Here is a 25,641-nt window from a genome sequence, read left to right on the forward strand (position 1 = left end):
TAATGTTATAATGGTAACAACAAAAAAATCTGCACATACAGTGTATCCCTATGTATCCTATGTAACCAGGATACAAAAAACGAAGGGTGTGGAAAGTGTTGTGTTTTTGGGTCATATATGTTTTTGGCTTATGAACACTATAGAGATCACACTTTGCAGTCAGCATAAATCAAACTTGCACACAACTTGTATTGGCATAATATCTCAGTTCCTTTCGAAAATTGGCCAGATCACATCATGGGTTCCACAGTTATGGCCCCTTATAGGTCCAAAATTTGCTATTTCAGCTTTTGCAGCCATATAGAGACTTCATTTATGGTTTGATTTGATACAAACTTGCAAAATATCTTCAACAACAATAAATCTTGTATTCCATGATGAATCTGTCAGAGCCAATCATAGGTTCCAGAGTTATTTTATATCTGATTACCTCCCCTGATTTTAATCAAAATGGATTTATATCAGTAAGTACTTACAGGACTGATTTGAAATTTCATTATTGTCATTAGTTGGACTGAGACAATCAGGGTAGATAACTATGGACTGATTTTATGTCAAATTACCTCCCTTTATTTCAAATTAAAATGGGTATATCTCCGTAACTAATGAAGACATATATGGCCAAAAATAGCAAATTTTGGTCCTTTCAGGAGCCATAACTCTGAAACCCATGATGGGATCTGGTCAGTTTTCTGAAGGAACCGAGATATTATGCCAATACAACTTGTATGCAAGTTTGATTAAAATTGATTGCAAAATGTGTTCTCTATCGTGTTCACAAGCCAAAAATAGTAAATTTTGGCCCTTCCAGGAGCCATAACTCTGGAACCCATGACGGTATCTGGCCAGTTTTCGAAAGGAACATAGATATTATGCCAATACAAGTTGTGTGCAAGTTTGATTAAAACTGTGGTCTCTATCATGTTCACAAGAAATTGTGGCAACGACGGACGGACGGACGAAGGGCGATTGCAAAAGCTCACCTTGTCACTATGTGACAGGTGAGCTAAAATAAATCAGCATATTAAAAGCATGAAAAGTAAGACATATATAGTTTTCCGTCATATTAAATGCTGACATGTTGACGTATTAAGCTGCTAGAGAAATTTGGTTAATTTCAGATTTTCTTATTGGAGAAAAAAAACAACAACATTTTGTTCTATGCACTAAGTTTGGAAATTTTCAACTTTTGAACATAAATAAGCGTTTCTTCTTTCATCGATTCTATTACACACATTTTATGTCAGATCTGAATTATTATTTGTACAATACAAATTCAATTATTGTAATGTAAAACAAAATCAATAACTTCCTAATATATTGCAACATTATGTGTACTGTTAATCATGGAAGTGGACTACCCCCAATAAATTTGAGTGAAAATGCCATTTCCTACAAAACACATATATGTAAGGGAAATTTTTCACCAGATATCATACATTAATCTCAATTCATCCAAAGGTAAACATTGATAGTCTTTCAGTGAATGGAATAAATCTTTCCTGTTTTCTCTTATATCTCAGTGAAATAATTTGGTCATTTGCTTAACCGGAACAAACTTTCCTTAGTATTTGACCCATTATCACCAAATTTTAATCAAGTAATTTTGTTTTTATTGGGTTTAAAGTCACACTGACAAAACTATGGGTCACATGGCTACTTTCATGGTAGAAGAAATCCCCAAGTTATCCTCTGGACATTATTTCAAGCAATGGCATGCACCTGGTTGGAACCATCGGCCTTCCTCACTTTCTCACATGAAAACATCTACATAAAAAGCGAGCTTTAGAGCCCATAGCAATTCAAAGTCAATGACCTTAACCACTCGAACGCTGGAGGCCCCTAAGATCATGCAAATACGGTTCTTTATGATTATGGCGTTGTAATAAAGCTCCGCATAACATTTCAATATGCCCAGTCAAATTTTTTTTTTTTGCTTGGATGCATTCTACGCTTGCATAGGCCCTTCTTATAGACTTTGTTTTGTCATAATAGTGGATTGGGTTCATTGTAAACTAGAGTTGTCACAGGAGTGACGAATTATACCCCCCACAATATGGCCTTATCACAGAACTAAGCCAATGTCAAAGCTGAACTTGCTTGACCTTTGACCTACTGAACTCAATATCAATAGAGATCATCTGCTGGTCATGATCAGCCTCCCTATGAAGTTTCATGATCCTAGGCCCAAGGGATCTCATATTATTGTCCAAACAAGAGGACCATGATGGTCCTGAATCGCTCACCTATCCCCACATGACCCAGTGTTGAATGAACTGAGTATGACGTCGTCTATTATTTGACATAGTGACCTAGTTTTTGAGCACACGTGACCTAGATATCATCAAGATAAAAAATTCTGACCAATTTTCATGAAGATCCATTGAAAAATATGGCCTCTAGAGAGGTCACAAGGTTTTTCTATTATTTGACCTAATGACCTAGTTTTTGAAGGCACGTGACCCACTTTTAAACTTGACCTAGATATCATCAAGATGAACATTCTGACCAATTTTCATGAAGATCTTATGAAATATATGGCCTCTAGAGAGGTCACAAGGTTTTTCTATTTTTAGACGTACTGACCTAGTTTTTGAAGGCATGTGACCCAGTTTCGAACTTGATCTAGATATCATCAAGATGAACATTCTGACCAACTTTCATAAAGATCCCATGAAAAATGTGACCTCTAGAGTGGTCACAAGCAAAAGTTTACGGACGCACGTACGGACGACGGATACCGCGCGATCACAAAAGCTCACCTTGTCACTTTGTGACAGGTGAGCTAAAAATGGTAACATATCCTGCACTACTTTTGGAGCTAGGCGCGACACAACACTAAAATGACCAATTTCTACAAAATCAGGGGCCATAACTCCTACAAAGCTGAATGAATCCAGACGCAAAACCCCAGGTGCACAACTACACATGCTGACCAACATTCCTGTAAAGTTTTGTGACTCTACGTCAAATACTTTTGGAGCTAGATGGACAAGGGCAAATCTATATCCCCCCCACACAAAAGTGGGGGCATAAAAAACAAAGTCCCGTAACTCTGCAATTTTTTTTTCTGAAAGAACCTTACATGCCCCATGCACAATTACTGTTGTTACTGATCCTTTGTGTGAGGTTTCATTAAACTGTGTCAAGGGGATGAGGAGAGATGGTGCGCACAAGATTGTGTCAATGTATATAGTATAGTAACAAAAAAAAAAGTCCCGTAACTCTGCAATTATTTTTTTTGAAAGAACCTAACATGTCCCATGCACAACTACTGTTGTTACTGATCACTTGTGTGAAGTTTCATTAAACTGTGTCAAGGGGATGAGGAGAGATGGTGCGCACAAGATTGTGCCTATGTATATAGTATAGTAACAAACAAGAGCTGTCAGTGGACAGCGCGCTCGACTATTCTCAGTGCTTGATAGTATAATATAAGCAATGAGTGAAACTTTAACATTACAATAAGCATATTCCAAGTCGAAAAGGGGCCATAATTCAGTCAAAATGCTTGATAGAGTTGTCTCATCCTTTTTACAGACTGGGGTCATGATGGTAAACAAGTATGCAAAATATGAAAGCAATATCTCAATGGACTGAAAATATTTGTGGTGGTACGCAAACTTTAACATTTATTCTAAGTCAAAAAGGGGCCATAATTCAGTCAAAATGCTTGATAGAGTTGCCTCCTCCTTTTTACAGACTGGGGTCATGACGGTAAACAAGTATGCAAAATATGAAAGCAATATCTCAATGGACTGAAAATATTTGGGGTGGTACGCAAACTTTAACATTTATTCTAAGTAGAAAAGGGGCCATAATTCAGTCAAATTGCTTGATAGAGTTGCCTCCTCCTTTTTACAGACTGGTGTCATGACGGTAAACAAGTATGCAAAATATGAAAGCAATATCTCAATGGACTTTGAAAATGTTTGGGGTGGTACGCAAACTTTAACATTTATTCCAAGTTGAAAAGGGGCCATAATTCAGTCAAAGTGCTTGATTGAGTTGCTTCCTACTTTTTATAGACTGGGGTCATGATGGTAAACAAGTATGCAAAATATGAAAGCAATACCTCAATGGACTGAAAATATTTGGGGTGGTACGCAAACTTTAACATTTATTCCAAGTTGAAAAGGGGCCATAATTCAGTCAAAATGCTTGATAGAGTTGCCTCCTCCTTTTTACAGACTGGGGTCATGATGGTAAACAAGTATGCAAAATATGAAAGCAATATCTCAATGGACTTTGAAAATGTTTGGGGTGGTACGCAAACTTTATCTTTTATTTTAAGTCAAAAAGGGGCCATAATTTAGTCAAAATGCTTGATAGAGTTGCCTCCTACTTTTTACAGACTGGGGTCATGATGGTAAACAAGTATGCAAAATATGAAAGCAGTATCTCAATGGACTTTGAAAATATTTGGGGTGGTACGCAAACTTTAACGTTTGTGTGACGCCCACCCTAACGCTCACACTAACGCCAACGCCCGGGCGAGTAGGATAGCTCCCCTATTCTTCGAATAGTCAAGCTAAAAACAAAGTCCCGTAACTCTGCAAAAAAATTTTTCTGAAAGAACCTAACATGTCCCATGCAAAACTACTGTTGTTACTGATCACTTGTGTGAAGTTTCATTAAACTGTGTCAAGGGGATGAGGAGAGATGGTGCGCACAAGATTGTGTCTATGTATATAGTATAGTAACAAAAAACAAAGTCCCGTAACTCTGCAAAAGAAATTTTTCTGAAAGAACCTTACATGTCCCATGCACAACTACTGTTGTTACTGATCTCTTGTGTGAAGTTTCATTAAATTGTGTCAAGGGGATGAGGAGAGATGGTGCGCACAAGATTGTGTCTACAGACAGACAGGCAGACAGACGGACAACCTGAAACCAGTATACCAGCCCCCCTTATAACTTTGTTGTAGGGGGGTACAAAAACAAGTTTTAAAACAGTGTGTAGCTTCGTTATTAATTTATTTTCAATCCGGCTTGGTTGCACATCCAAGACAGGCAAAGGGAGGTTTTTTTACAAATACATATTTCTTATAAATTTCAGCTAGATATATAATATTTACATCTTCAAAACTATAACACAATAAATCTTATATTCATATTATTCCTTAGCGTTAACAAATGTACATTTATGCTCTGCTCTATAAAACTAGAGCTACCACTAAAATCAATTAATACTTCCAGATGCCAGTTTGATACAGTGAAATAAAATGCTGTGATAACAACATTTGACTTCCGAGTGTGGTTCTGACCTTGGACCTAGTAACCTGTGTTGTATCATCCTCAAGTCCTCTAAATGAGGTTAACAAATGATGCTTGTGTTCTGAAAAAGGCCAAGGGCAACTGGACTCATACTAGGTGGTTTTATACTCATATTATACTTGTACCACTATTGCAAAAATTAAAATTTTGGTAAGCGGAGGTGCCCAAATTTTGATAAACTGAAATTAAAAACAACAACAACAACAAAAAACAATTCTATCTTCTTAAAAGTCAATGTCACTAGGGGGACAGGACTCATGCATGGAAATGTAAAATGAGTTTTTGAAGCATCCTATAAGGTTGAAAAGCAATAAATGTAACAGTTTTTGAGAAATTGTCAATTTTGTGAATTTTCAAAGGCATAAAAATTTTTTAAAAATGTTACCTTCTTCAAGGTCAATGTCACTAGGGGGCCCAGGACTCACCAAGGAGCTGTAAAATGAGCTTTTGAAACATCCTACAAGGTTTCAAAACAATAAATGTAACAGTTTTGAGACATAGTAATTTTTGTGCATCAAAAAAATCAAGAAATGCTAATTTCTACAAGGTCAAAGTCACTACTGGGTCAGGACTCACTGTAGGGGTTTAAAATTAATTTCTAAACTAGAAAATGCTTTTGTAAAAAAGCGCATGTCTCCCCCAATGCAAAGTCCTATAGGCAAGAAGTCAATAGGGGTCAGGAGCAAAAGTCAAAGAGACACTGATGGTTGGCTGCAGTAGGGATCATCTACTTGGCATGTCCAATCATCCCGCTAAATTTCAACACTCTTGGCCTAGTAGTTCTCAAGTCACTGTTCAGGCTTCTGTGACCTTGACCTTTGATCAAGTGACCTCAAAATAAATAGGGGTCATCTACTCTGCAAGTCCAATCATCCTATTAAGTTTCAACATTGTAGGTCAAGTGGTTCTTAAGTTATTTCCAAAAAATGATTTTACATGAACAGGCCACTGTGGCCTTGACCTTTAATAGACTGACCCCAAAATCAATAGGGGTCATCTACTCTGCGTGTTCAATCATCCTATGAAGTTTCAACATTCTGGGTCAAGTGGTTCTCAAGTTATTGATCGGAACTGGTTATCAATGTTCAGGCCCCTGTGACCTTGACCTTTAACCAAGTGACCCCAAAAACAATAGGGGTCATTTACTGTGCATGAACAATCATCATATGAAGTTTCAACATTCTGGGTCGAGAGGTTCTCAAGTTATTGATTGGAAATGGTTTTGCATGTTCAGGCCCCTGTGGCCTTGACCTTTAACAGAGTGACCCTAAAATCATTAGGGGTCATCTACTCTGTATGACCAATCATCCTATTAAGTTTCAACATTCTGGGTCAAGTGGTTCTCAAGTTACTGACCGGAAATGGTTTTCAATGTTCAGGCCTCTGTGACCTTGACCTTTAATGGAGTGACCCCAAAATCGATAGGGGTCATCTACTTTGCATGTACAATTATCCTATGAAGTTTCAACATTCTGGGTCAAGTGGTTCTCAAGTTACTGACCGGAAATGGTTTTCAATGTTCAGGCCCCTGTGACCTTGACCTTTAATGGAGTGACCCCAAAATCGATAGGGGTCATCTACTCTGCATGTACAATCATCCTATGAAGTTTCAACATTCTGGGTAAAGTGGTTCTCTAGTTATTGATCGGAAATGGTTTTCCATGTTCAGGCCCCTGTGACCTTGACCTTTGACAGAGTGACCCCAAAATCAATAGGGGTCATCTACTCTTCAAGACCAATCATCCTATGAAGTTTCAACATTCTGGGTCAAGTGGTTCTCAAGTTACTGACCGGAAATGGTTTTCAATGTTCGGGCCCCTGTGACCTTGACCTTTAACTCATTCTGCCCTAAAGCGTTATCTCCACTTCTACTCTGCTGATATTTATCTGTCGGCCACCTAGGAGGCTGATAAGCCGATCTACCCTGAATACCTAGAGATGTTTTGAGAGATAACATTGATTTTGTAGTTTTTTGCTTGGGCTATTGTTGTTAATTAGTGAGATATGACATCAAATATGTGTTAATAGTTATGGAATTTGCACTTTGTAAGTAAATTGAAGTAGCTACGCAACAAAGATAATTTCATGCAGATGTGTAATACATTCATTTCAACAGACTGTTGAATAGACACAAAACATCAGATTTTGTTTAGGCTTAACAACATTTATAAAATGCTAAATTTTATCATGCACGGACTTAAACAACAAATAAGAACAATTCTTAAAATATTTTTAAATAAATACGATTGTCATTTTCTAACACTGATTTTACTCAGTTATACGCATCCAGACAATTAAAACGCATCAAAATAAAGTTATTTCTCATAAAAAATAGTGTATTTATCTAATATGAAGATGTAATTAAATGAAAATAGATTAATATTTTAACTATTTTAGACAAAAACTACAGCGCTGAAAATGGGATTTATTTATTCATTTATTTATTTACTTATCTTTTTTTTTGTTTCGATCATATAAAGAATCATCCGTAATATTCAGGCTTTCGAGAAATCACAAATTATAACTCGAACGACGCCCGGTTTTACAGCTTTCTTCAACGAAAGCATTTATTTTTCCACAACATCCGGTTTTATTTATGTTTTAAAATGTTACGCAACAAAAAATTTCATTGGTCCAATTTATTAGAAAGAACATTAAGATTTCATTTAAGACCAATGAAATGCGACGACTGAAAAAGTCACGCGGAATTCAGAGCTATTACTGTAAAGACGCATGTACGCGGCGTGCGGTTTCCAGATGTAGGTAACAACACCGCCTAGAAGCGGCACGCGGTATTCAGATAAGAATCGACCGATGCATAAATGCGTCGTGCGTAAAGAATGAGTTAATGGAGTGACCGCAAAATCAATAGGGGTCATCTACTTTGCATGTACAATCATCCTATGAAGTTTCAACATTCTGGATCAAGTGCTTCTCTAGTTATTGATCGGAAATGGTTTTCCATGTTCAGGCCCCTGTGACCTTGACCTTTGACAGAGTGACCCCAAAATCAAAAGGGGTCATCTACTCTTCATGACCAATCATCCTATGAAGTTGCAACATTCTGGGTCAAGTGGTTCTCAAGTTACTGACCGGAAATGGTTTTCAATGTTCAGGCCCCTGTGACCTTGACCTTTAATGGAGTGACCCCAAAATCGATAGGGGTCATCTACTTTGCATGTACAATCATCCTATGAAGTTTCAACATTCTGGGTCAAGTGGTTCTCTAGTTATTGACCGGAAATGGTTTTCAATGTTCGGGCCCCTGTGACCTTGACCTTTGACGGAGTGACCCCAAAAACAATAGGGGTCGTCTACTCCAGCAGCCCTATAACCCTATGAAGTTTGAAGGTTTTAGGTCAAATGGTTCTCCAGTAATTGCTCGGAAATGAAGTGTGACGTACGGACGGACGGACGGAAGGACGGACGGACGGACAGGGCAAAAACAATATGTCTCCTGGGGGAGACATAATAATCCTTAAAGATTTCAAAGCAATATATGTACAGGTTTTTGAGTTATTCTCAAATGATGACACCATCACTGCCGAAATTTAGATCACTTAGTCTGGCTTCAACTAAAGGTGGGCAAAACAACATCCATCCAGTGGTTACGGGGTTTAATTTAAGCTAATTGATCTAAAACCTCTAAATGTGATATTGACCTTATGACCCGAGATTTGCATTCTGTTTGTCATCTGGATGAGGTTAAGAACATATGCTAATTCTATGAAAATCCTTCCACATGGTTATAAAGATGCAGAGTGATCACGAATTTAAGCTATTGATCTTTGTCCTCTTAGTAAACCTTGACCTTGAACTTAATAAACTGGGTCATATGCTCTGCGTGTTGTCTTGATGAGGATACAAACTAATATTAGTTTTATGAAAATCTTTCAAGTGGTTCAGAAAACATGGAGCAGACACCAAGCTAAGCTATTCAATCTTTGAACTCTGACCTTGTGTGACCTTGACCTTGAAATTGTTTGTGTGTGCTGCATGTCACCATGAAGAAGTGTTAGTTACTGCTAGCTTTATGAAAATCTACCCAGTTGTTAACAAGATCTAGAGCGGAAATTAAGTTGAGCTATGAGACCTTTAATCTCAGTGTGACATTGATATTGGCTGTAGTGATCTAGTTTGTGTGCTCTGCACATGTCTTGGTAAAGTTAGTAATTGATGCTAGTTTTATGAAAATATTTCAAGCGGTTGAAGCGATATCAATCAGATAGGATGTTAAGCTATTTGACCTTCGACCTCAGTGTGACTTTGACCTTGAACCTAGTGACGTAGGTTTGCTGTCTTGATGATGGTAACAACTGATACCACTTTTATGAATATCTTCCCTGCAGTTTAAAAGATACTGGTATGGAGTGGACACTATGGGTACATGAATGGACAGATCAACAAACAGACAAACATGCGTGACTCCAATATAGCATATGTATCTGGAGATATAGTAACTCTATCTTGGTTGGGCAACCAAGATAGGAAAATCAAATTTTAAAAGTAACTCCAGTGAAAATCTCACAGGTATAAAGCATACGGTGAATATAATTACGAGCAAATGATCAGTTGTTAAAGCTTCAAGCAAATCCATTTCTTCACAAAAATCTGAATAATCACCTTTAAACCCAATTAAACTAAACATAACACTGGGTAGTATTTTATTATCAATTTTAATCATCATCATAATTCTGGGAAAGCTAAACAAGAGCTGTCTGATGACAGCGCCCTCGACTATTTGAAGAATTGATTGAAGAATGGGGTCATAATATTTCCACGGATATTCAGACAAAAGAAATAAATAGATTAGACAAACAATGTTCCTGTATTACTTTGATTTCAATAAGTCTTGCACTTAATGGCAATATATGAGCCAATTTCAAAGTCCAAAAAGGGCCATAATTCAGTCAAAATAGTTATGTACTCTTGCCTACAGATGTAAATCATAATGATAAGCAAGTGTTCAAAGTTTAAAAGCCATATGTCAAATAGTTTTGACAAAACATGGACTTGTATGAAAACAGAACCAATTTCAAAGTCCAACAAGAGCGCCGCCAAGCGGGGCAATATACGCCCAAAGGCTTACATCATAGGATGGGAGCAAAATTTTAAGAACTTGACTGTTGTAGCCCCAAAGGACTGGAACAACAAAAGGAAAACTTCAAAAAACAAATCTAAGTCCACAAAAAAAATATTCAAAGTCTACAAAAAAATCCTTATCAGGTACAGGTATGTAAAAATACACCTTAAAATTGGAGGTACCATCCATGTTGTACCACAGAAAAGTGGTCTCCGTTTTTCCCTACGGCCAATAATAAAAAAGTTTCAAAATAAGCTATTTATAGTAACATAAAAGGGAAGTAATTAAAACAAAAATTATTGTAAGTACAAAAAAGAGATCTGCCAAATAAAAACAAGAGCATTGCAATGCAGAGCAATATACACAAAGTCATATATGACCTTTGACCCTTAAGTGTGACCTTGACCTTGAAGCGAGTCATCCGGAACATGCGCTCTGCACATCGTTACAATGTGGTCAACATTTCTGCCAAGTTTCTTTGAAATCCTTCCAGCAGTTCAAGAGTTACAGAGCGGACACGAAACAAACTGACATGACATTTGACCCCTAAGTGTGACCTTGACCTTCAAGCAAGTCATCTGGAACATGCGCTCTGCATGTCGTCTTGGTGTGGTGAACATTTGTGTCGAGTTTCTTTGAAATCCTTCAAGGGGTTCAAGAGTTACAGAGCGGACACGAAACAAAGTGATATGACCTTTGACTCCTAAGTGTGACCTTGACCTTGAAGCGAGACATCCAAAACATGCGCTCTGCACATCGTCTCGGTGTGGTGAACATTTGTGTAAAGTTTCCTTGAAATCCTTCAAGGGGTTCAAGAGTTACAGAGCGGACACGAAACAAAGTGATATGACCTTTGACTCCTAAGTGTGACCTTGACCTTGAAGCGAGACATCCAAAACATGCGCTCTGCACATCGTCTCGGTGTGGTGAACATTTGTGTAAAGTTTCCTTGAAATCCTTCAAGGGGTTCAAGAGTTACAGAGCGGACACAAAATTGCTAACGGACAGACGGACGGACAGACGGACACCAGCGTCATAACATAATACGTCCCTTCGGGCGTATAAAAAGGGCCATAATTCAGCCAAAATAGATGACAGAGTTAATATGTTCTCTTTCCTACAGATAGAGACTATTATACTAAACAAGTGATAAAAGTTTCAAAGCCGTATGTCAAACACTTTACAAAAAATATTAACTGGTACGAAAAACTTAACCAAGATTTCTAAGTCAAAAGGGGCCATAATTCCGCCAAAATCCTTGATGGAGTTATGTACTCTTGCCTATAACTGAACATGGTGATGGTAAACAAGTGTTGAAAGTTTCAAAGCTTTATCTCAAAAGACTTTGTCTAAATATGAACTGGTACGAAAAACTAAACCAAGATTTCTAAGTCGAAAGGGGCCATAATTCAGCCAAAACCCCTGATGGAGTTATGTACTCTTGCCTATAACTGGAAATGGTGATGGTAAACAAGTATTGAAAGTTTCAAAGCTTTATCTGAAAAGACTTTGTCAAAATATGAACTGGTACGAAAAACTAAACCATGATTTCTAAGTCAAAAGGGGCCATAATTCAGCCAAAATCCTTGATGGAGTTATGTGCTCTTGCCTATAACTGGCCATGATGATGGTAAACAAGTGTTGAAAGTTTTAAAGCTTTATCTCAAAAGACTGTCAAAATGTGGACTGGTACGAAAAACTTAACCAAGGTGTGACGCCGACGCCGTGGTGAGTAGGATAGCTCTACTTATTCTTCGAATAGTCGAGCTAAAAATGATATGCATCTACAACATTCACACACCCCTTGTGTTCATCTTTCACTGGAAGATGCTTTTCAGAGACTAGTTTTTTCATACATTATTTTCAAATGGACAGTTTTCTAACCCATTTAGTACTGCTTGAAAAGCATCCTCTGGAGACAGTTGCTTCATTAAACAATAGGCGCATGACTGCTCTGAAACACTCACCCATCATAGTTCTTACGCTATATGACCTTGTATCCAATATGACAAAGCTCTAATGTAAAAAGAAACATTTTGACCATGCAAAATGTAAATCAGGTAGAAGGTGTTAACAAAACATGCCTATGCTTTGACTGAGTGATTTAGTTTTTGACCTTAGATATTAGAGTTTCAAACTTGACTTAGACTTGACCAAGAACATTCATAAAATGCGACCTTTAGTAGGATTTATTGATTTGACTTAGTTATTTGGCTTCTGATCTCAGCTGACCCAGTTTTGTAATCAACTTAGATTTCTTAAAGACAAACAGAGTGACAAAGTTTCATGAAGGTGAAGTAAAAATGTGACTTTTGGAGTGTTAAAACAGACTGTCTAGGATCTGCGCTAGTTTTTAACCCCAGATTGGAACCATTTGGACCTTGGTCTATATTTTATCATTACAAAAATTCTAACCAGGTTTTATATAGAACAAGAAGAAAATAATGCCTACATAGTGTTAACAAGGTTGCTCTTTAATTGAATCTAGTGACCTAATTTTTGACCCAAGGTTAAAAAATGTGACCAAGAGCTTTCTATGGTTCTACGTAATGACCCAGCTTTTGGTCCCATATGACCATGTCTCTAACTTGACTTGACTGTAAAGACTATCATTCTGACCAGGTTTCATACAGATTAGTTAGAAACTATGGCCTACAGAACATTAAATTTTTTTTATATATTTTGACCTAGTAACCTAATTTTTGCATCAATATAATCCAGTTTTGAAGTTAATCTAGACTTCATAAAGACAAACATTCTGACCAAGTTTCGCATAATTAATCTGTAAGAAAATATAGCCTGTGGATCGATGTATGTTATACCTTAGAAAATATTGCTTACAGAGTATCAAAAAGGATTCTATATGTTTAGACCTACCGGTAGTTACCTAGTTTTTGAATCCAGATAAACCAGAAACTGTTTCAAACCTGACCTAAATTTTATTAAGGCAAACATTCTGACAAATTCTCATTCAGAACAAATGGAATTTGGACCTCTAGAGTATTCACATTTTTTTATGATCAGACCTAGTAACATTGTTTTTAAACCCTGAAAAAAACAGCCTAAAGTTTGACTTAAATTTTATCAAGGCAAAAATTCGGAAAAAAAGTTCATAAAATTAAGAGTAAATATGGAGTCAAGTTTTCCTATGATACTATTTACCTAGTTTTTGTTCCCTGGTAAACCAGTTTCAAACTCATCCAAAATTGTACCCAGGTAAACATTCTGACCAAGTTTAATGTGTCAAATTTGTAACCGCTAAAATGCTATTAGTAAAATTATGGACAACGATGGACAACAGAAACAACAATAGCTCACAGTAGCACTCTGTGCTCAAGTAAGCTAGTAACAGTATCATCACAAAAGTTTGGCTACATACTAACAAAGGCCAATAAATCTGGGACTTGAAATATAAAGGGTGTTCATATGTGAAACGAAAGAGGAGTTCAACACATAGGATTTTACTCACATACACACTATTATGCAAATAAATAACAAATGCCTTCCCTTTGGAAGGACTTTATGGTAAAATAAAACAACATCATCATACCAACAAATACTTTAAATTCTGATTTCATTTCTGATCTGATAGCTTTGAATCCATCTACATTTTCTTAATTCATTTTAAGATACAATAAATCACTGCTATTTGGGCTATTATAAAAATCAAACCTAATTTAAATCTGTCTGAAATCAGAAGACAGCATTCTCTAATTATGTCAAAGTAACATCAAAAATAATACTGCAACTGAATGATATTTAACAATCCATTGCAAGCGGGTATTTTGACAAAACTTTAAAATTTAATAATCATACATAAAAGATATAATGTCTTTTGACAAAATCCTAAAATAAAATAAGCAACCGAGTTAATGATAGCCACATACCATCTGCAATAAAAATAAATGTAGAACTCCCTGTTTATCACTTCAATAGCAACAATTAAAAATATATATGCTTGATTCGAGCCTCTTAAATCTTTTATGGTTGTGCACATTTTTGTAAACCTGTTCAATTAAATAATTTTTGTTTTTTGTTACAAAAATATTTGCATTTAACAATGGACAATAAAGATTACAATGTTACCAATCTTTTATATGCACTTTTTTGCACGAGACTGAAGGAGGTCAAACTCCACATCATTTTAAAACTTTCTCATCGATTTGAGCCCTTTGTTTGGTAGGTCAATAAGTGTTAATGTTTGCACAGCCTATTTCCATAAAGCAAATTTCTATCAAGATTGACTTCATGTTCACTCGTTACAACAGTCGAAATATGCTCAGGATGCTTTTAATTTGAAATGGGCTCACAATATTACCCACTGTGTAATTTCTTTTTGATGCAAAATATTAAAACAGGTACTTACTCAATTTTTCAGCGGTTTCAGGGCTAATATTTTCCAAGGCATTTTAAAATGTAAATGACACAAGTTTCTGATGGAAGAACATGCTACATGAGCATGAATTTTACTAAAACACAAGAAAGCTCGAATCGACGAGAAACAGGCATATATATGGGCCGTTCCATGATGAAACCTGTTAGTGACAAAAAAATCAAAACTGAGATAACAAAATATTATCTTCACTATTTCAAGTCTCAATCCTTTTAAGTAAGTCATCTAAGGCATTTAGAGACATGACATTAAGATGTCATGAAAGCAGAATGACAACGTCGTGCATGGTGTATGTTTTTCATGTCCTTTGACAAGTTGTGCATATCACTACCTAAACATCATACATTTGAATATCTAGAAAGTGTTTAAATTAATTTTACTGAAAAATTTACTTAACCTAACACATAAACATATAATTTCTTGTAAGATCCTAATTTGTGGTTATTTCTGTGTATCACATGGACTTGTGTATAAATAGTGTTCAAACACAGTTTTGCTATAAATTATTTCTATTCTAATAAATCTTTTATTGTAAAATTTAGACAAAATATGAAAGAACTGTTTACTGATGCATGTATGTCGCCAAATGGTAGATCGTCACACTCCTTTGATTATACACGCCAGGACCGGAAATGGTAATACGTCTTGCGAAATAATTCATTACGGCGCAAATGATGGCGAATTATTCTGCACAGCTAATAACTGTGTGTGAGTAAATTAATAAAGACAGTTACGCTATGTGACGTTTCTTTTTAAACATGTATTTAAGTAAAATATTTGATGAATTTGAAAGCACTATTTCTTGATGGCACTTAACATCACATCAACGTGACATCAACACAATACTGTCGTGATGATTAAAGCATTGTTAGTCATATAAACTGATCCACAGTTGCAAAAATACATAAACAAACTAACATTAACCAAACAGGGGAAATCACTGCTCACTCCACTGTCGGAAAATACATCTCTTGTGAAAAAAAACATATGTAAATTTATCCTTTTCTCTTAAACTAAAATAAAAGTCATTCTAAAAACATTCCAAGATAAAAAAAAAAACAAAAGATAGGAATATCTAAAATCTCATAAACTTTATTTAAGACAATCCTGTAAGAATTTAAAGTAACTGTTAGCTGTCAATTTGTTTTAAAATAGATTTTTCACTTCTGACTGTACATGTACATAATTTATAAGATACTGTATTTTTTAAACACAGAAGGCCACATTTGGAACAATATATACATAACTGTATATTAATTAATGCTACCTGCCCTGCTTGGGTAAAAAATTTCAAAATATTTTTTTTTCCGCCAAGTTTTGCACAGAATGTATATATAACACTAATGATAAAGTATGTAAAATAAAAGTTAGATATTGCTAAAAATGCAAGAAAACTGTAACATTTCTGCATTATTTCAAAAGCGTTGCAAATACCACCTGGCTGCCCAGTAAATTCAATAAACATAACATTTTTTCAATAATAACAAGAATCTCCATAAAATGCAAATAACTTGAATCAATATATTAATTTAATATAAATAGCTGAGCGATATGTATTATAGAGATATGGTAATTTCTATACTATCATTACATCAGTCTAATTACATTTTTGTTGTATTTAAAGAAGCATGCCTCCAGATTTATGCAGAAGTTTTCAAATCATATAATTCTTTCATAAACTAGACATATAAACAGTATTAAAGCAAAGTAATTTAGAGGGTTCCAGTTATTATTTAAGGAACTGGATTAGTATTTTCCACTTGGGAATGAAATATATGGGTGCATTTAAAGTATGTAGATGCTAAAATCATAGTTTGCTTATGTTTGAAGTTATAAATCACTGGAAAAACAAATCTGACAACTAATGGAAGTTATTGGAAACAAGAAAACATTTTGACATTGTGTCACAATACATCCTTTTTGTAAGCACATTGTGACAACTGATTAAACAAACCTGACTAATCAAACAGTGTTACCTGTGAGGTATTTTGCCCTTAAGTTCAATACATTTCATAAGAACTGGAATGCAATAGCTGTACTAATAGTTTCAACAAAAGACTTTCTAAAGTTTGAAAGAATTGAAACAATAATGTACTAATAGTTTTAACAAAATATATATTATATTATACCAGATTTATATAGTGCCCTTTTAAAGATAAACACCTTCAAAGGCACTTTACATATAGCAAATGCAGCCACACAGGATGCAAAATTCTTACCTCTACTAGTACAGACACAGACGGATCTGACCAGAGGGACAGAGTGAGATAAAGCCCCCAGAACAGATAGAGAGAAATCCTTTTTAGATACAGGCATGTCCAACTAACTTAGCCTAGCTCTTTGCGAAAAGACAGTCTGGTTCTTTAACGTGCCCGGTGTATAGCACCGATACATGTGAAGCCGTCTTTCCTGGAAAGAACCAGTACAGGCCTCTTAGTTAGGTGGGAGACACTCAAGAGCATCTCAGAAATTTCCAGTGCCTTGACTGGGATTTGAACCCCGGACCTCTGGACTGACAGTCAAGCGTGTTACCACTAGACCTCCAGCCCACCAACAAAAGACTTTCTAAAGTTTGAAAAGAACTGAAACAATAATGCACTAATAGTTTCAACAAAAGACTTTCTAAAGTTTGAAAGAATTGAAACAATAATGTACTAATAGTTTCAACAAAAGACTTTCTAAAGTTTGAAAGAATTGAAACAATTATGTACCAATAGTTTCAACAAGACATTCGAAAGTCTGAAAGAATTGAAACAACTAGAGTTGTCACAGGAGTGACGAATTATACCCCCACAATATGGCCTTGTCACAGAACTAAGCCAATGTCAAAGCCAAACTTGCTTGACCTTTGACCTACTGACCACAAAATCAATAGAGGTCATCTGCTAGTCATGATCAACCTCCCTATGAAGTTTCATGATCCTCCGCCTGAGTGTCTCAAGTTATTGTCCGTAAAAGGTTTAATGACCTTTGACCTTTGGAACTCAAAATCAATATGGGTCATCTGCTTGACATGACCAACCTCCAGATTAAGTTTCCTGATCCTAGCCCCAAGCATTCTCAAGTTATTGTCCGAAAACTGTTTAAATGTTCCGGGTCACTGTGACCTTGACCTGTGACCTACTTACCTCAAAATCAATAGGGGTCATCTGCTAGTCATAACCAACCTCCCTATCAATTCTCATGATCCTAGGCCAAAGCATTCTCAAATTATCATACGGAAACCGTTTAACTGTTCCGAGTCCCTGTGACCTTGACCTTTGACCTACAGACCTCAAAGTCAAGCTTGACCTGCATTTCATGATGTTACACCCATGTACCAAAATTTATGACCCTAGGTCCAAGCGCTCTCAAGTTATCATCTGGAAACCGTTTAACTGTTCCGAGTCCCTGTGTCCTTGACCTTTGACCTACAGACCTCAAAGTCGAACTTGACCTGCATTTCATGATGTTACACCTGTGTACCAAAATTTATGATCCTACGCCCAACTGTTCTCAAGTTATCATCCGGAAACCGTTTAACTGTTCAGGGTCACTGTGACCTTGACCTTTGACCTACTGACCCCAAATTCAAACTTGACCTGTATTTTCTGATGTTACACCTGTGTACCAAAAATTATTTAAATTGGTCAAGCCTTTCTTGAGTTATCATCCGGAAACCATGCAACACCAACAGACCGACCGCCCGCCAAGCTCACTCCTATATACCTGCCTCAAACTTCGTTTTGTGGGGGTATAATAATGTACAAATAGTTTCACCAAGACTTTCTAAAGTTTGACAGAACTGAAAGTATGAAGCACATCTGGATACATGTGCCTTTAAACAAGTAATACAAATATATAAATGATTCATATTTTCAGTGTGGGGAATGGGGGTGAGGAAGGTTTACAAACTGGCTAAAAGGTGCAGAAGTATCTAACATAATGTACCAAAGATTATACCTTTGTGTAAAAAAAAAAATGTAATGAAGTTATGGTAATGCCCATCACAGGTTTAACCAATTAGGTCAATTGTCTGAAATGGGCACAGGTAATCTATGTAGTGTGAGGAGTTTAAAGAGACCTGTCTCTGACGTATCTATTGTCAATTTGAATTAATAACTTTAGATATAATTTCATGCTTTAGAAAGCTCTTACATACAATCTAAAATGTATGCCTTCCTTCTTAACCCGAGTAACTTAAAATCTTTTGCGACTCCTATGTATTATCTATTTTGTTGTTTAAAATCTGTTCTTTGTTTACTAACAATTGGAAAACCAGAAAGAAATCAATGTACATGTACATGGAATTTATAAAGTCTGTATAATACATGCCTAAAGAGCCACTCTATTTATATATGCATGTTCTAAATAAATAAAAAAATATTAAAAGCAAGTTGAAAGCACCAGTGCTTTACTATCTGTTCTTTTTTTTCAGACAAGATTGAAATTTCATTACTCTTCGAAGTATCACAGAACAAGAGGGCCATGATGGCCCTATATCGCTCACCTGTTATCATTGCACTTGAGGACAAGAAGGTCCTCAGTAAAATATCAAAGTCCAAAGGACAGGAACAACAAAGGGAAGAAATTTAACCAAAAAGAAAAAAAATCCTTACAAGGTATAGATATGTCAAAATACACCTAAAAATTGGAGGTACCATCCATGCTGTACCACAAAAAAGTGGTCTCGGTTTTTCCCTACGGCCAATAATAAAAAAGTTACTAAAAATAAGCTATTTATAGTAACGTAAAAGGGAAGTGATTAAAAAAATAAATATTGAAAGTGAACAAAAGAAGGATCTGCCAAATAAATCTGTTGACATAAATGAAATTTCAGATCAGTATCTTCATTAGTTATGGAGATATACCCATTTTAATTTGAAATAAAGGGAGGTAATGTGACATAAAACCAGTCCATAGTTATTTTCCCTGATTGTCTCTGTCCAACTAATAACAATAATGAAATTTCAAATAAGTCCTATAAGTACTTACTGATATAAATCCATTTTGATTACAATCAGGGGAGGTAATCAGATATAAAATAACTCTGGAACCTACGATTGGATCTGATTTGTCATGGAATCCAAGATTTATTGTTGTGGAAGATATTTTGGAAGTTTGTGTCAAATAAAACCATAAATGAAGTCTCTATATGGCTGCAAAAGCCAAAATAGCCAATTTTGGACCTTTAAGGGGCCATAACTCTGGAACCCATGATGGAATCTGGCCAATTGAAGAAAGGAAGCAAGATCACGTGGTGATACAAGTTGTGTGCAAGTTTGGTTAAAATCAAATCATAAATGAAGCTGCTATTGTGCAGACAAGGTCAAAATAGCTAATTTTGGCCCTTTCAGGGGCCATAACTCTGGAACCCATTGTGGGATCTGGCCAGATCAAGAAAGGAACTGAGATCTTATGGTGACACAAGTTTTGTGCAAGTTTGATTAAATTCATATCATAAATGAAGCTGCTATTGTGCAGACAAGGTCAAAATAGCTAATTTTGGCCCTTTCAGGGGCCATCACTCTGGAACCCATAACGGAATCTCGCCAGTTCAAGAAAGGAACCAAGACTTTATGGTGATACAAGTTGTGTGCAAGTTTAGTTAAATTCAAATCATAAATGAAGCTGCTATTGTGCAGACAAGGTCAAAATAGCTAATTCTGGCCCTTTAAGGGGCCATAACTCTGGAACCCATAATGGAATCTGGCCAGTTCAAGAAAGGAACCAAGATCTCGTGGTGATACAAGTTGTGTGCCAGTTTGGTAAAAATCAAATCATAAACTAGAGATGCTTTTGAGAAAAGCGCATGTCTCCCACAACTGCCCCTATGAAAAATGTTAGTTTCTCTAGATGTTTTAGACGAGTGGATCCAATTAGATGGTCTGGATGAGTGGATCCAATCAGTAATTCAAGGGCCATAAATCAAAAGTGCCTGGGCGGATTTGGCTAGTTATCGAACTTGGGTAAGGTCTTATGGCCAAACACATTTTGTTCAAGTTTGGTGAAGATCGGATGAGAAATGTTCGACTTAGAGAGCGGACAAGAGTAAACAGATGGATTTTTTCGGTAATTCAAGGGCCGTAACTCTAAAATGCCTGGACCGATTTGGCTAGTTATCGAACTTGGCCGAGGTCTCATGGTCAAACACATTTTGTTAAAGTTTGGTGAAGATCGGATGAGAAATGTTCGACTAAGAGTGTGGACAAGAGTAAAAAGGCCGATTTTTCGATAATTCAAGGGCCGTAACTCCAAATTGCCTGGACCGATTTGGCTAGTTATCGAACTTGGCCGAGGTCTCATGGTCAAACACATTTTGTTCAAGTTTGGTGAAGAGCGGATGAGAAATGTTTGATTAAGAGTGCGGACAAGAGTAAAAAGGCCAATTTTTCGATAATTCAAGGGCCGTAACTCCAAAATGCCTGGACCGATTTGGCTAGTTATCGAACTTGGCCGAGGTCTCATGGTCAAACACATTTTGTTCAAGTTTGGTGAAGATCGGATGAGAAATGTTTGATTAAGAGTGCGGACATGAGTAAAAAGGTCAATTTTTCGATAATTCAAGGGCCGTAACTCAAAAATGCCTGGACCGATTTGGCTAGTTATCGAACTTGGCCGAGGTCTCATGGTCAAACACATTTTGTTAAAGTTTGGTGAAGATTGGATGAGAAATATTCGAATTAGAGTGCGGACAAGAGTAAAAAGACCGATTTTTGGTAATTCAAGGGCCATAACTCAAAGACGCCTAGACCGATTTGGCTAGTTATCGAACTTGGCCGAGGTCTTATGGTCAAACACATTTTGTTCAAGTTTGGTGAAAATCGGATGAGAAATGTTCGACTTAAGAGTGCGGACAAGCTTTGTGACAGACACACACAGACACACGGACACACAGACACACTGGAGTAAATCAATATGTCTCCCACACCACTGTGTGGTGGGAGACATAATAAAGCTGCTATTGTGCAGACAAGGTCAAAATAGCTAATTTTGGCCCTTTCAGGGGCCATAACTCTGGAACCCATAATGGGATCTGGCCAGTTCAAGAAAGGAACCGTGACCTTATGGTGATACAAGTTGTGTGCAAGTTTGGTTAAAACAAGAGCTCGTCGAACACGAAATGCCCCCCTTGATGCATTTAGTAATTGCACAAGGAACAGAAATTATATGCACACTGTAAATAAGTATATGTAAACCATGTGACCCACAGGGCGGAGCCATATTTGACCCTTGGGGAATAATTTGAATAATCTCAGTAGAGGATCACTAGATGATGTCATATACAAAATATCAAAGCCCTAGGCCCTGTGGTTTTGGACAAGAGGTTTTTCAAAGCTTTTTCCTATATAAGGCTATATAAACCATGTGACCCTTAGGGGTGGGGCCATATTTGACCCCAGGGAAATAATCTGAACAATCTTGGTAGAGGACCACTAGATTTTGCTACATACCAAATATCAAAGCCCTAGGCCCTATGGTTTTGGACAAGAAGATCAGAAACCATTTAACTGTTCCTGGCCAATGTGACCTTGACCTTTGACCTAATGACCTCAAAATCAATAGGGGTCACCTGCTGGTCATGACCAACCTCCCTATCAACTTTCGTGATCCTAGGCCTAAGCGTTCTTGAGTTATCATCCGGAAACTGTTTTACTGTTCAGGGTCACTGTGACCTTGACCTTTAACATACTGATCTCAAAATCAATAGGGGTCATCTGCTGGTCATGGCCAACCTAACTATCAATTTTCCTGACACTAGGCCCAAGCGTTCTTGAGTTATTGCCTGGAAACCATTTTACTGTTCCTGGTCACTGTGACCTTGACCTTTGACATACTGACCTCAAAATCAATAGGGGTCACCTGCTGGTCATGACCAACCTCCCTATCAACTTTCGTGATCCTAGGCCTAAGCGTTCTTGAGTTATCATCCGGAAGTTGTTTTACTGTTCAGGGTCACTGTGACCTTGACCTTTAACATACTGACCTCAAAATCAATACGGGTCATCTGCTGGTCATGACCAACCTCCCTATCAACTTTCATGATCCTAGGCCCAAGCGTTCTTGAGTTATCATCCGGAATCGGATAGGTCTACATTCCGACCGACCGACCGACAGACCGACCGACATCTGCAAAACAATATACCCCTCCTTTTTCAAAGGGGGGCATAATAAAATCATAAATGAAACCACTATCGTGCAGACAAGGAATTGTTGACGCACAGACGCACGCAAGGACGGACGACGGACGAAGGGTGATCACAAAAGCTCACCTTGTCACTATGTGACAGGTGAGCTAAAAAAATGCAGACTTAAAAAGCAATGTTTTCTTAGTCCTCTATTATATTAAGATTTCCTGCCTGATTTCCTGTCTTTGGAGGTGGCGGTTTGGGTGGAGGGGCATTAGTATTTTCATGATCTGATTCTCCATCAGCTTGAGCAGAAGCGTTCTGTGGACTCGGAGCTCTATCTCTTCTACTATTCTTTCTTGGATTCACATTCTGTCCCCCTCCAAGACCACTAGAACGCTCACCACCACTATGAACCTCTTCTTCTCCTCCATCTTGTGACCTCGAAAAATCTGACTTTGGATTCGACCCAGACTGGCCCGTTTCTCTGTATGAATTAGAACCTTTTACTAGTCCAGCAGCATTGTATGTTCTGGAAGAGGACTCTCTTTTGCTCTGATTGAAGTCATTACCTGTCCTTCTCTCATCATCACCACTAGAAAATCTACTACCACCACCTTGGCTACCTCCTGAAGCACCTTGTTGGACACCAGCCCCAGTATCAAATACTTCTTCTAACATTTCACAAACATCTGGACTATTATTAACAAGGTGAATATCTGTCACTTTTGCTTTATTGCCACGATCTTCGAGAAAGCTATCAATGCCTTTCAAGAGTGCCACACAGCACTTTCTTAAATTATTTTTATTTGACTGAATAACTCCTGAAATGGATAAAAAGTTTTGTTTTCCAATACATGTTGGTTTGTTTTTACATTTACAATAATGTTGCAGTAATGATCTAACATATTTGTGTTTTAGTTTAAGGTAGTTCTGCAAGTTTGATAAACCGGAAGTGATGGCATAACATCATTTATCCTGAAAACGCAGAATAAAGCCTGGATTCGGCGTACGGAAATGAAAATCAGTTTATGAATTAATGTCAACCCGTGTTTAAATTTTAATATCAAATTGTAACAGTTACTATCTTTGTAAAGTTAAAATATGATATTAAAACATCTGACATGTTAAATAATTCAAAATAATGTCTTAAAATTAGCTTTAAACAGGCGGTTTACTTTAATCATCGTCAAATATCTCAGAAATAAGCACATGGACCTATACATTTTATTTCACTATATTACAGGCCATACGTTTGTTTACGACTGCGAGATTTATTAAAATCTACATTATGGAAAATTTTCTATTCGAGAAAATGTTATGAAAGTTGCTATTTTCCCATAGACTCCCATTATGAAACAAGAGTGACAGACTGTCACAAAATACACCAGTCATCGAACCTGGCCTAATTCAAGGGCCATAATCCAAGAGTACCTGGGGACATTTGGCTGGTTATCTATCTTGGCCAAGATATTATGCCCACAAACATTGTCAGCAAGTTTGGTGAAGATCGGATGAAAACTGTTCGACTCGGAGAGCGGACAAGTCTAAATTCGCATATTTCATGTAATTCAAGGGCCATAATCCAAAAGAACCTGTTGCGATTTGACTGGTTATCAAACTTTGCTGAGATATTATGTCCACAAACATTATCTGCAAGTTTGTGGAAGACTGAATGAAAACTATTCCACTTAGGGAGTGGACAAGGCTAAATTTGCAGTTTTTCGAGAAATTCAATGGCCATAATACAAGAGTGCCCGGGGCGATTTGGCTGGTTATCGAACTTGCCCAAGATATTATGCCCACAAACACTGTCACCAAGCTTGGTGAAGATCGGATGAAAACTATCTGACTTAGAGAGTGGACAAGCTTTTACACGCTGACCATCTGCCCGCCATGGGCGTTCACATAATACACCCCGCTCTTTCAGTGACGGGCGTATAAAAATGAGAGAGGTCCAAACTTTTCAAATCAGGCCAGCAAAAAATCAAGCACACGACCCTATCCTTTTTATTTGCTGAATTTTCTAGGTATATTCTGAAGTAAAGTAAACTAAAATAAGAGTTTCACCAAATTCTACTTTGTAGAAAAAATTTTGATCCAAATGTGCAGAACTACCTTAACTCGTATTCTCTTGCAGCCATCAGCTTAACTCAAAAGGGAGAGTCAGATCTACAGATCAGAAGGTTGTGAGTTCGATACCCAGGTGAGGGGTATGTTCTCCGTGACAATTTGATAAAAGACATTGTGTCTGAAATCAATCGCCCTCTATCTCTGATTCATGTGGGGAAGTTGGAAGTTACTTGTGCGCACAAGTTTTACTGCTACAGAATCCAGGAACACTGGTTAGGCTAACTTATTTTGTCTAGTTTAACATCACACCAACACAATTACAGGTAATATGGCAACTTTCCAGCTTTTATGGTGTAGGAAGACCCCAGGTGCCCCTCCATGCATTATTTCATCACAAGCGGGCACCTGGGTAGAACCACTCATTTTCCGTAAGCCAGCTGGATGTCTTCCTCAAGCCCCAAGTGAGGCCTGAACCCACACTGGTGAGGGGCAAGTGATTTGAAGTCAGCCACCTTAACCACTCGGCCACGGAGGCCCCTTGGTTAGGCTAACTTCCCACCATTACATACTGTTAACTGAATACTGTAGAACTAGAATGTGTCTATAGGACACAGGGTGTGCCCCCACTGGTATATTTGTCACAAATAAGGGGCAATAATTCGAATGTTTGCAGTCTTAAGGGGGTATAAATAAAACAAATATTTTAC

At 37.1% G+C, this 25,641-nt stretch overlaps 1 protein-coding gene across 2 annotated transcripts in view; it reads right to left on the bottom strand.

The window, feature by feature from the left end:
• Positions 1-15,564: 15,564 nt before the first annotated feature.
• LOC123547427 (uncharacterized) overlaps positions 15,565-25,641 on the bottom strand; it is a 51,188-nt gene continuing 41,111 nt past the window's right edge. For both annotated transcript variants that reach the window (XM_045334531.2, XM_045334530.2), the window contains exon 7: positions 15,565-23,685. In XM_045334531.2, coding sequence (XP_045190466.2) covers positions 23,063-23,685 — 623 coding nt within the window. In that variant the 3' untranslated portion in view covers positions 15,565-23,062. The remainder of the gene's footprint in view (positions 23,686-25,641) is intronic.

Source organism: Mercenaria mercenaria, chromosome 9, assembly GCF_021730395.1.
Source record: "Mercenaria mercenaria strain notata chromosome 9, MADL_Memer_1, whole genome shotgun sequence".
Taxonomy (NCBI): Eukaryota; Metazoa; Mollusca; class Bivalvia; order Venerida; family Veneridae; genus Mercenaria; species Mercenaria mercenaria.